A 12333-nucleotide genomic window follows, 5' to 3' on the forward strand; every position below is an offset into this window, starting at 1 on the left:
CATGGGGCAGCGCTCCAGCAGCTGTTAAGAGATAATATTTATTATTATATACAAACACATTTTGTACATTAATTAAATAGAATGAACTCTACTCTTCATTCATCAAATCATTTGGTTTGGTGTCCCCCCCTTCCCCTCCCACCCACTCCTCTGAGAAGCCTATGGTCATTCCCGGCGCTCCAGAGGCTGGGAGCCAGCTGGCCACAAGGCCCCTTCTCAGGAGTGCTGGCAGCAGCAAGATTTGACCTGCTGGTCACAGCAGAGTCCCCCTGGCCTGGAGCAGCACCACGGCTGCTCCAGATGAAAAGGAAAAACAAGAAGGGGGCACCCAGGTGGGAAAGGCAGAGGGGTGAAGAGGGGGGTCTGAGCCCCCCCCGTGTTGACAAGGTAACACTGAAACACACAGAGCCCCCCAGAGGAGATGGACTCCAGACACTGCTCAGCCATAGGGGGACAACACTGAATTTGGGGACATCTGTGCAGGGACCCAGCTGTCCCCAAGAGCTAAGTGCCCACGTGTCACCTCCTGTCCCTGCCCTGTCCCATGGGACAGGGAGAACCACCCATGGTTCTCCGAGAGCTTCATCCTGCCTACCTCTGCTCCACCTCCCTGCACAAACCCTCCTTCCAGCACATCCTGGCATAAATCTGGCCCCTCTGCAGGGGTCCACAGCTCAGCCTCTTGGTAGAGGGGTCAGGCTCTGCCAGCCTCACCTCCTGGTGAGGTTTCCATGCCAGGCAAACATGGGAAAACCTGAAATGTCTTGGCTTTAGTGTTTTGGTTTTTTGCTAAACCAGCTCATGCAACAGTCCAGGCATGAGGAGCCACTCTCTCCTCTGGGATGGGGCTGATCCTAAACACAGACGTGTCCCACAGGAGGGACAAGGCACTGGAAAGCAGCTGCCTCACCCAGAGCAGAGCTGTGCAGGACAGAGCTGCTGCCCTTGCCCCACACACCCACTGCAGCACAGCTCCCTCCAAGCATCACTCATGGCTCCTGGGATGGCAGCTCCCACCTGGACACAGCACCTTCCACCCGCCAAGGCAAGTTTAAGGACAGAAAAAAATGGGGCTGAACTGCAGCTTTCTGCTTTGGTTGTGCCCTGGCCTGGGCAAACTCTGTGCCTGGGGAAGGAAAAATCTCCTCCTCCCCTCAGGAGCAGGAAAGGTGACCAGGAATGACCTCTGTGGCTCTCCCACAGTGGCTGGACACTCTGCCTGCTCTATCTGCTCCTACTCTAACCACAAAGCTGCCAGGCCTGTGGCCTGCCCCAGGTCAGCTCCCACCTGGGATCAGCACCTGGACTGCAAACACAGCTGCAAAGCCAGGGATTGGGGACAAGGAAAAGGCAGGGTACAAGCAGGGCAGGGTGGGAACAGGTGGCTGGCTCACCTGTGGTCTCAGAGGAGCCCCAGAGCCGTGTGGGCCAGGGGACCAAACCCCCCCATGCTTCCCACAACTCCCTGTGCCTTTCCTAGGGGAGGGAGGTCACTGCAGCTCTGCTCTGTCCCAGCTGCTCTGGCTCTGCTCAGAGGGATCCATGGGTTAAGGATGATGGTGAAGTGAGAAATAGAAACAAACAAAATCCAAACGCCTCCCCAGCAGTCCAGAGTGACAGCAACGGGGCTCAGGACAGGTTCCTGGAGCTTGGCTCTGAGCTGGGCGTTCTCTCTGATGGTGCTGGGCAGGGGCTGCTCTCCCCCCGGTCCTCCAAACCTCTGTCCTGGTCACTGTCCCCCCCTGAGGCTGCCAGGGGCTCTGCCATGCTGCTGCTGCCCGTGCAGTTTTTGCCACTGGGTTTTGCTCGGCTGTCTGAGCCCTCGAGAGCCTCAGTCTGCTTGGGAAGGGAGGGGCTGGGGACCACCCCCTCCTGCAGCAGGGCAAGGGGTGCAGCCCCAGCAGCGGGGGGAGAATCGGCTGCAGCCACCACGGACGTTGAGGTGACCTCGATGGTGATGGAGCCCACGGCCGTCTCCGGGTGCTCGCTGCTGACCCTGATGCGGGCGACCAACCCGGAGGCCGTGGCTGCCTCCTGAGGGGTCCCGTTGGCCACGGCTTCGTGCACCACAGTGGGGTCCAGGAGGGTCGTGCTCAGGTCAGACAGAAACGAGGCCTCCGTCACGATCGCGGCCGTCTCGGCCACCCAGTTGAGGTCACTGCCCACGGAGGCGGCGGCGGCGATGACGCTGGAGGCCTCGCCGGGGGTCAGGGCGGCTGGAGCGCTGCCCTCCCCGGGGGGCCCGCTGGCCAGCGGGGCTCGCCGGCCCCCAGCCTCGAGTGGGGCAGCCGTGGTGTTGTTGTTGAGGTTGTCCTGCAGCGTGGTCTGGGTGCCCTGCCCGACCTGCTGGTTCTGCAGCAGCATCTCCTGGATCCGGATCTGCTGCAGGATGGCTGGCAGCTCATAGTGGTGGAAGAAGTAAATCATTGAGTGCTGGAGGAGGAAAGGGAAAGGTGTCACCCTGGGCCTGGGTCACAGGCCACCACATCCCAAGAAAACCAAACTTCTGAAGAATCCAGCTGCTCTGACACCCAGAAGGTCAGCAGCAAGTTTGGAAAGATTTATCCCTTCCACTATGACTGCCGCAAGCTGCTTTATAGTTTCCCTCTGAAGACAGGCAACAGAGCCTCTTCACTTTCAAAGACTGGGAAAAGAAGGATGACAGCATTCCTCTGAGCCATCCTCTATTCCCTGTCCCCACCCTGCAGCAGATCAACAACCAAAGACACCCAGCAGGTATGCTTGATCCAGGATATCACACATCAGCTTGGAGCTGGTCCTGTCAGCTCCTCTGCAGGGCAGACCCTCCCCAGGATTTATTCCAGAAGGACAGGATGGAAATCCTTCCCAACACCCATGTGGCATCAGGTTATTGTCAGTCCCATGGCTGGACTGGAGGCAGCAATCCAAACATCCAAACATTCCCTCTTTCACAGCCTCATTCTGCTGCTCCATTTCCAAACTAGGTGTAACTCCATCTCTCACAGAAGTAAGGATCCCTCCTCCAACCCAGCTCGAGGGGAGGTTTGACCAAGTCCCCACAGGTGCAGCAGTCCTTCAAGGGACTCACCTGGATGAAGAGCCAGGAGGTGACAAGTGCCAGGCTGCTATACTGCCCGTTGAAGCGGTAGTGGTAGGCGTAGAAGGCAAAGTGGTACAAGTAGAAGAATCTGGACAAGAAGACATGGAAAAACAGGAAAAATGGGAGCTTCCTTCTCCCCCCAGCACCAGCCTGAGCTGGGGCACTTTGCACAGGGTGACACAGACTCATTAACAGACAATTAGAGCTGTCTGTCTATGAACAGGACAGAAAAGAGGCTGGGGAAGATCAAGGGTAATTGAGGCCCAAACCCGAAGTGGAGAAATTGCACTTTGGGCCCTGTGACATGTGGGGCAGCTCCCAAGCTGCCTCACAGATAATACCCTTAGGAGTGGAGGCTGCTGTGCCTGGGGGTGCTGGGAAGGACTCAGAGCAGCTGGGGGAGGACCTGCAGAGGGAATGTGGCCACAGGCAGCCCCTACCTGAGCCAGTGCCTCTTGCTGGTGTTGGTGTGGCAGCAGATCGCGTCGTACTGGTCCGCCAGCCACACAATGAGGATGATGTAGAATGCAGTTGTGGTGTCATTGAAGAACTCAGACATTATGGCCTCCATACCTGGGGGCAGAGAGGACATCAGCACGTGGCAGGGCATGGGAAGAGGTCCTCTGTCACCTCAAGAGTAGGGCTGTGACTGCACCTGCCCAGGGCAGGTAACTGGGCTCTGCTTATGGCAGCTGCAAGAATGTTCTGCCTGCCATGTCCCACAGATCAGCTGCACCATGCAGCGCAGATTTTGGGAGGTCTTGTTGGATTAAAATTGTACAAATGCAATGCAGCCACAGAGTGTAAGTCTGCAACGAGCTCCAGGGACAGACAAAGCTTCGGATTCTGGGATTTCCCAACAAACCGCTGCTTTTCCAGGGGACCCAGAAGGACAATGGAGCTCACTGTGCCATCAAATTCCAGAGCCTTCTGCCTTGTGATGAGCAGCCACAGTAACCACCTGCCGTGGCCAGCTTGGAACAGGAAATTAGACTTCCCACATATCCCAGAGGGATGTGCTGCAGACACAAGCAGTGAGGCAAGTCCTTACCGACCAGAGCCAGGATGACAGTGAGGAGTGGAGCAGCAGGGAACGCAATGGTCATGTTCATCTCCAGCATCTGTAACAGGTCGACTGCAAGAGAGAAAACACACTGAGGCATGGAGAGAATGGAGCGGCACAGAACCCTCCATCCCACAGTACTGCCTGATCAGCACAGCCACATCCTCTGCCCCCAGCCAGTACTTCTCAGGACAGAGAACAGTCCTGGCAAGTGCAGTGACTGGGAGCAGGAGGATGAATTCCCTGTGCAGCAACAGGTAGGACCCTTCTGAACGGGAACTAACGATCCTCAAAGTCCTTCCAACCCAAACCCGCTGTGACTCTACAGCACCCCGTGCTGGAGCAGGCACAGTGCCCAGCACAGCCCAAACCCCTCAGCCAGTCCTTACCGATGAAGACAAAGATCTGATGGTGTGAGTAGCGCAGCAGCATCGAGACAGAGAGAGTCTGGAAAAGGAGAGAGAAGGGGAGGCAGATTAGAGCCCCACGGGTGCAGGGAGTCGCTTGGAATCGCAGTGCGGCAGAGGCCTGGGCGAGCCTGGGCTTGCACATCCCACATTCATTAGCTGGAGCTGTGCAGAGCCATTTCCCAAAGAGTAATTAGAGCTTCACAAACAGCAATTAATCTCAGTGCTGCTGCAGGGGAACAGACAGTAAGGGATTTGTTTATAAAGGGACCAATCCTGAATGTTTGCACTGGGGCCACACCAACCCACAGAGCTGGGAGCAGGGATTTTCCCGTTCTCCATCCCGCTCCTCCCGGCGCTCCGTTCCTCCTCAGTGCCCACAGTGTGATTGTGCACAGACCTGCCCCATGGCTGGGACAGCCACACACAGAGAGACAGTCACCCACAGCCACCCAAGACAACAAACACGGGGTTGTTATCGCTTGGGATCTTGTCTGATGTGTATCTGAGAACACCTCATCTCACACATCATCACTTGGTTTATCTTGATCGCTCCTGGCAAATCAGTCTGGGCTCTTAAAAGTCTTGGAGGACAAATGTTTGCACCCTGTACTGACAGCTGGAGTGTTTTAAGGACACTTAGAAATTAACAGCAGCTCCCTTTTGACAACAAAAACAACACTGCATTTTAGGTCAGCTCTTCTGTTCATTTCACTGGTGGACTTCAGGAACTTTAAAAAAGAAACCCCAGCAAACATGCCTCAGAGTAGGGCCTTATCTTCCACCAACTACACTTCAAAAGCAGATGAGAGCTTTTGTAACACCAACCACTCTCTGCCAGCACCAGGCTGAGTCCAGGCACTGCCCAGCTCACAGTGACTTACGAAGATGACCATGATGACAAAGGCTGCCAGGTAGGATGTCCTGGCCATCCACATGCTGACAAAGCGATAATGCTCCCCAGACACCACATTGCGAAGGAAACCTGGAGAAAAAGCACAATCACAAGCTCAGTGTGATTAAGCCACAGACTAAGAATCAAGCTCCAGTGCCTGCTAAAGAAACAGGATTTGGAGCAAATCCTCAGGGCAGCACTCATTGTCATGCAGGGCAGTGAGGTGGGAGGAAATCATGTTTCCAGACACCTCTCCCCTCCTGCCTCTCTCATTTTGTCCTTGACAATAACACAGGGAGCTGCTCCCTGCATTACAGATTAATCAATAGTCAGAAGATGATAGTCAGGCATCCACAGAACAAACACCCACTGCTCCAAGCAGCCGCTGCTGAGACTCCTCCAGGCCTTACCTTTGTTTTCCTCATTCTCAGCTAAAGCTTTGACACTCGACATCAGGATGTCATCATAGCCCAGGAACTCATCCAGCAGCAGGCGGCTGAACCTGTCCCCAAAGCACTGATCCCTGGTAGGATCTAGAGAGAACACAAAAACTCCTTAACACTGGTCACACCTGGAGCCACAAAGGCACAAGGTGAGAGATACTTGTGCCAGCAGAGCTGCACCTACATGGGGCAGTAAAACCAATCTTGGAAGGGCTGGGAGAGAAAAATCTCAGCCCATGATAGATCCAGCCACACTAAAGTGCAAATGGTAGTCCAGGCTTAAGGACTGTCAGGGATGTCACACTCTGTGCTGGCACAGACACAAAGGGAATTTGCCCTCTAGACTTGGCCTATCTTCAGGGCTCACCCTGACTGCCCATTACTGCACAGGAAAGCTGCTTAATCCCCATCCAGCTCTGCTTCAGCTTGAGTGGGAGGAAGTGACGAGTTCCTCTCTAATTGCTGCACTAACAGATACGGAGGTTCGCTGGCACGAGAAGGTCTGAAGCCATATTCCTGACTTGGACAGGTTTTAATGGAGCCAATGCCAGGAGAAAAGAGCACTGCTCAGGGAAAAGACCTGCTGGTGCTCACAGGGGCACAGCAGCACACACGGTGTGACAGATCTGTGAGCATCCAGATCCCAGCATCTGCACAGTTGCTCTGGCCACCAGGCTCTAACCCTGCTGCTCCACACTGAGCCCAGAGCCTCAGTGCCTTCACTCAGGGAGAGAGCTCTTCCCTGCTCCATGTAGGAAAACTGTGCTGGGTATGACACCACAGCTCGCTGAAGGCTCCACCATTTCAGAAAGCTCCTCCTGAAAAGCTGTGACCTACTAAAGGCACTCAGGCTGCACACAGCAGCTCTCCCACGTGGGAAGGGAGCACCACCAGCTTCAGGAAGGGTTCCTAGAGATGGTGTGGAGATCTCTGCACTGCAGGTACCCACCCCTGCACGGGCTGCCTCCCACTCACCCAGGGTCACCACCATGACAGGGATGCTGAGGCGCTGCCGTGTGCTCTGGGACAGGCGCAGGAAGCCGTATTCCAGAGAGTATTCCACGATGTATTCTTCCTGTGGCCACACTGGGAAAGAGAGACAGAGACACAAGGAGACTCAACACCCACCCCTGCAAACAGCCAGCACAAAGAAACAGCCCCTCTGGGCTCCCTCCCCCACCTCCCTCCTTCCCTCCCATCGTGTTCTTGAAAAGGGAACTGGCTGCAAACATGGGCTCCAGGCTTCCCTCAACCAATTAAACATAAATCAATATAAACTCTTAGGAATTACAGCCCATTCCCTTGACATTAGTCCTTAATGTGGGACTTCTGGGAAAGCTTCAGGGAAGCAGTTCCAAGCTGTACCCAGAACCTGCCCACAGCTTTGCCTGGCAAGCCCAGAGCCACTTTTTCTTGCTCTGTTCAATTTCTGCTTCCCATGTTGTTTGGGAACCAGCAGGAAAATCCACTTTACACCTCCTGAACACCAAGTAAATGCTCCAGAGGCAAGAGCCCTGCACTTCCCAGGGGACTGAGGTCACTGCTGCAATTACATTTCAGAACTGAAGGCAGCAGCAATTACAGCTTTCCCAAAAACTGGTGGTGCCTGAAGTTTCCCCAGTTTGGTTGTTTTTTGTTGGTTTTTTTTCCCAAGAAAGGTTCCAAAGAGATGCCTTTTTGCTACATCATCTCTGAAAGGACAAAACCTCCTGCTAAGCCAGAGCCAAGCAATTTAATCCCTGCTCTTTCAGACTGCCAGGGTGTACCTCCAGGAGGGGGGAAGCAGCTGTCAGGCAGCTCCCAGCACCACAGTGACAGTTAAAGGGACACAAGAACTGAACAGAGAAACACCTGACCCAGCACTGACAGAGATCCCCTGATCCCCTTATTGGGCAGTAAACACAAGCTGGGCTGCTGGGTTTGTCTTTTGTTTCCATTATAAACAGTTTTAAGCCCAAAAGGAAATCAAGAGTTTAAATATCAACAATTACTTCCTTTGTATAATAAAATATTTTTTCATGGTAAGATATTCTGACTAAACATAAAATTTGGTGCACTGGCAAGACAGAAAACCTGGAAAAAAACCAATAAAATCAGGTATTTGGGACTGAATTAAATATGTGAATTTTGTAGCCAATTTGGGAAACAGTCTGTTCTCTTCTTCTCTTTTTTTGGATCGTTTCCAACCAGGCATTCAGCAAAACAAGGGACTTCCCACCAGTGTCCCAGCCCAGCACAATGTGACTCTTCTCAGAACCCAAGCAGCAGCAATAAAGGTCCTGCACCAAAAACATTTACTGCTCTCTGGTCTTAATGACCTTTAATTCAGGACTAATGAGCTCTGGATGAGCATCAAGCAAATCCACTGCAAGACCAAGGAACAAGACAGTGCCCAGTCTCGTCCTCCTCCACAGCCACAATCCCAGTGTGTCTGCAGAGGAAAGAATTCCAGCCTTCACAGGAACAACAGTGTGGTGAAAGAGGCCAACTTCTTGCAAATTTTGTGGAAAAAAAACAAAGAATCCAAGTCCACATCTATATTTTAAGTTTTCCTTAGTAGATTTCCTTCCTTAACTACTAGAAACAGAAGTTTTTCCACACTGGAATTCCATTTTAAATAATACAAAGGCTACTAAATCTCCCTCTGGAGTTTACAAGGCCTGATCAGCTTAGGTCAGGCAGGAAAAGGGTGGGATAAGGCCAGGGAACATCCGAGTGGAACAGCAGTGCTTGTATTGCAATCCACCAAAACCTGCTGGGTGGCTTTTGGGATTAATTAATTGTAGCAAATTGGCTGCTCCAAGTGCTGGTGTTGGCTAAGCACCCAGAACACAGCCCAAACTCTGCTCATGCTAGAAGGAATGTCACTGTCAGGAGATCCCTGTGGATTGTAGGGGACAGTGCATGGATCAGAACAGGGGGTTCAAGCTCATCTGAGACCCCTGACACCAATCACCACAGGAACATGCCAGGCCAAGAGCCTCCCTTCATCTGGGGTTGATCAGAAGCCTCTTGGCCTGGCAAATTTTCCAACCCAGCCTCCCCCCAATCCCCAGGGCAGAGCTTGCTGTGGGTCTGCTGTTAGTACTGACAGGACTATCCCCAGGTAAACACATCAGGAAGACATTTAAGGTCACTGTGCAGGTGCCTCAAGGAACCAGCACGGGACATGTGGGGAGGATGATGATGGGAGGAAGGAGGAGCACAGGTAGCAGTGAAGGTGTGATTACCTGCTCGGGCTAGCATCTCAAACTCGGACACAGTCTCCCGCAGAGGCTGCATACCTTTAGTGGCTGCGTCACTAAACGAGAACTCCTGGCTGTCGTTGTGGGGCAGCTCAGTGCTGCTCACCCGGGATGGCTTGAGGAACACCTTGGGCTCAATATCCAGCTCAAACTGTTGGAAAACCAGAGTAGGGAAAGGCACATCAGCAGCCTCTTCACCTCTCATCTGCTACGCTCTCTCTATTCATACACAAATCTGCCCCCTGCCCCCTGGAAGAACATTTTCTATGTCTTTCCTTTCTGTGTTAAACCATCAGAGGCCAATGTGGGGACTCATGAGCAGCCAGGGAACAGGCTTCATTTCCAGGAGACCAAGGGATCACACAAGGACTTCACTTCCAAGCAAGACTTCTCCCCAGCCCGTCACCCAGGCTCCTCACTCCAGCACACACAAGGAGCATGTCCTTACCTTGATGGAGCTGTTTTCAAACATATCCACAGTCATTTCTTCCTCTTCCTCCTCCTCTTCCTCAGTGGTGGACTCAACCACCATTCCTGGGAACTTCTCGACCCCGCAGAACTGCAGGAAGATGGGGGCCCGGCTGGAGTTGCGCTGGATTTCCACCCTCAGGATGCCATCGCGGGGCCACTTATCCCTCACGTGCTCCAGGCAGTTGATGGGAGAGCGGGAGAAGGCGATGTGGATGTAGGCCAAGATGAAGAGCACAAAGAGAGCCTAAAGAGCAGGAGACAAGGCAGAGACTGTCACAATGCCTGGTTATCACCAGCTTTTCTCTACCCCTGAAACACCAGAATAATTTGGGCAAGTGGACAAGAGTTTTTGTCATCAACAATGCAGCAGCTAGACCTTGGCAATTCCAGCAGGGAATGCACCAAAGGCATCAGGAACAAGCTGCTCCTGCTCATGAGAGCTGACAGTGACAGCCTTCTGACAGCACAGGCCCTGCATCCAACAGTGTCCCCAAAACCAACCACACACAGCACCAGTGTGGGAAGAGGCCACGAGGCACGCTGAAGGAAATGGAAACACAACCGTCCCTTCTGATGCTTCCCTCCTCAGCACAAAGAATTTCCTGCTGAAACCTAGAGAAACCTGCCCAGCTTTGTAAAGGCAGAATAAAGCAAAAACTCTTCAGCAAAGCCAACCCATCCCTGGTTAGGATGATCCAAACCCACATCAGATCCGTTGTCCCAAAGAACAGGTCCTGCCCTGAGGAGGTTGAGCTGGTCCCTGAGGCTGAGTGCACAGAGCACCACAGCTTCCTGCCCTGCCTCCATCCCAGGAACAGCCAGAAACCACAGCAAAGCAGGGTGGAATAAAAAAACTCGTTCCCTGGAGTGAAGAGAGACATCCAAAGTTCAGAGCTCTGAGCACAGCTGGCACAGAGAGCGGCACTGCTGAGCTCAGACCTCCCTTCCCAGCCGCCCTGTGCTGCTCTGTCCTCATCAGCCCCGCCATCCTGACCTATTTGTGATGAACAAACAGTAAACATCACTCTGCAGAGGAGCTGCACAGGGAGATGGGACAGAAGGTAAAGCAGAGCCATCTCCCTGGTTGGAGGAGCCACAGAAGAGCCAGAGGCAATTCCAAGGGGTGGGAATGTGGGTTCCCACTTCCCTCCTGAAAGCAGCTGGAGCAGAGCTGGGAGAAAGCTGCTGACCCCTGACCCTGCAGGCTGTTCTCCACAGAGCCCTGAGGAAGTTTTTCCTTCTCTGGGAGGAGCTGAGACCAGAGGCAGAAGGAACACAAACTGCTCCCAGCCACTCTGCCTGACCATTGCACTGTTAGCCTATCCCTGCCTCAGACAATTTGCTAGGATGCAGATGTAGAACCGGGAGAGGGAAGAGGGATGTGAAAAACCCAAACGTCTCCTGAGACAGTAGAAAACATATCTGTGCAGCATAAGACAAGCTGTGCTCAATGTTTTCTTGCTGAATTGTAGAAACCTAGAGGAGTGTGCTGCTATTGCCTGGCTAAATGCTCTCCCCCTTTCTCTAATTTCCCATCCTGGAAGCCATGGAGTAGGATTTCACCTAAGGGCAGTCACCTCTGGACACCGACAGGCCACTCTGGGAGGGTCCCCATCGCCCAGCAGGCAGGTGGGGTCACCTCAGAGCACAGTGACACATTCCAGGCACTGCTGAAAGAAACTGGGCTGTGCCTTAACTGCTGCCAGAAAATACAAGACTCCAGAAAAACTCCAACAATCCAGTAGGTCATGTGGGAAATGTATCCAAAAAGTGTGATTGCTAGCAAACAGAAACCTCTCCTGCCTCGCACCAGCCTGGCTGCCCAGCAGTTTATTTTTGCTTCACAGATCTGGAAGAGCTCCAGAGTGCAGGGAACACCGGGACCACCATGGTGACTAATATCTCCCTTACAGGAGGGGCCAACGGGAGCTCCGGGGACAGCTCAGCGTCCGTGGTCCGAACACAGCCTGCCACCGCCAGCGGAGGCACGACCTGTGTGTTTCTAGTGGAATTCCTGCCTTCAGCCCGGCCGTGGGCTGGCAGGAGGAGCTGCCCCTCACCTTGAGAAGAACGAAGAACTCGAAGACGCGGCGGAAGGAGGGAGGGAAGAGGCGCGCGTAGGTCACTGCCATCTTGAAGAACAGCGCGTGGAAGAGGCGGTCGCGCACGTTGATCAGGGGGTTCTGGTTGAGGTTGGGGTTGCGGACGCCCCGGTTGTTGCCGCCGGCGGCCCCGGCGTTGTTGGCCGGGTGGTGGTTGTTTGCGTTCGGCTGGTTCTCGGACATCCTGACGGCGGGGCTGCTGAGGGCTGGGCCCTAAAAGGCTGCTGCTCCTTTGCGGGCCGGGCTGGGGCCGGGCGGGCGCTGCGGAGGGGCCGCGGGCGCGGGGCCGGCGCTGCCTCCGTTCCCCTCCCCGGCCCCTGCCCGGCGCAGACGCCTCGGGGTGGCGGAGGGTCAGGCCCAACGGGTCAGGCCTGGGCGCTCAGCGAGGCTCAGGAGCTGCGCGGCCGGAACAGACGCATCAGGGACGCGGCTGCCGGGATGTCCCCGCGGCCATGGGGGTCTCTCGGCGGGGCGGCGCGGAGCGGCGCGGCCCAGGCGCGACGAGCGGCTCAGCTGTTCCGGCGCGGTCCCGTCCCGTCCCTCAGCGCTCCGCCGCCATTTTCCTCCGCCGGCCACGGCGGCTCACGCGCATGCGCGCGCACGCGCGCCCGGGGCACGACGGGAC

General features: G+C 54.6%; 1 protein-coding gene across 2 annotated transcripts; it reads right to left on the minus strand.

Moving 5' to 3' along the window:
• Positions 1-22: 22 nt before the first annotated feature.
• On the minus strand, positions 23-12318 carry TMEM259 (transmembrane protein 259). 2 transcript variants are annotated; one of them, XM_086862539.1, is made up of 11 exons: positions 11667-12318; positions 9584-9850; positions 9121-9286; positions 6866-6976; positions 5858-5980; positions 5437-5537; positions 4535-4592; positions 4134-4217; positions 3523-3655; positions 3071-3170; positions 23-2433 (listed from the first exon to the last, which is right to left on the minus strand). In XM_086862539.1, exons 1-11 carry the CDS (start codon positions 11889-11891, stop codon positions 1630-1632), a joined length of 2172 nt encoding a protein of 723 aa, XP_086718665.1. In that variant the 5' UTR covers positions 11892-12318; the 3' UTR covers positions 23-1629. The 2 variants fall into 2 exon arrangements, with proteins under 2 accessions (XP_086718665.1, XP_086718666.1); XM_086862540.1 differs by having other exon boundaries at positions 9175-9286; positions 11667-12302.
• Positions 12319-12333: the final 15 nt, after the last annotated feature.

This window comes from Cyanistes caeruleus, chromosome 25 (genome assembly GCF_971803275.1).
Source record: "Cyanistes caeruleus chromosome 25, bCyaCae1.hap1.1, whole genome shotgun sequence".
NCBI classification, from domain to species: domain Eukaryota; kingdom Metazoa; phylum Chordata; class Aves; order Passeriformes; family Paridae; genus Cyanistes; species Cyanistes caeruleus.

What these genes read in the sequence shown, in the direction of transcription:
- TMEM259 (XM_086862539.1), bottom strand. Translation starts at nt 11,891, where the DNA reads ATGTCCGAGAACCAGCCGAACGCAAACAACCACCACCCGGCCAACAAC. An exon ending in AGCAAGAGGCACTGGCTCAG is followed by an intron (nt 3,171 to 3,522) that starts GTAGGGGCTGCC and finishes CTTCTTGTCCAG; the next exon opens with ATTCTTCTACTTGTACCACT. An exon ending in CCTCCTGGCTCTTCATCCAG is followed by an intron (nt 2,434 to 3,070) that starts GTGAGTCCCTTG and finishes TTCCTCCTCCAG; the next exon opens with CACTCAATGATTTACTTCTT.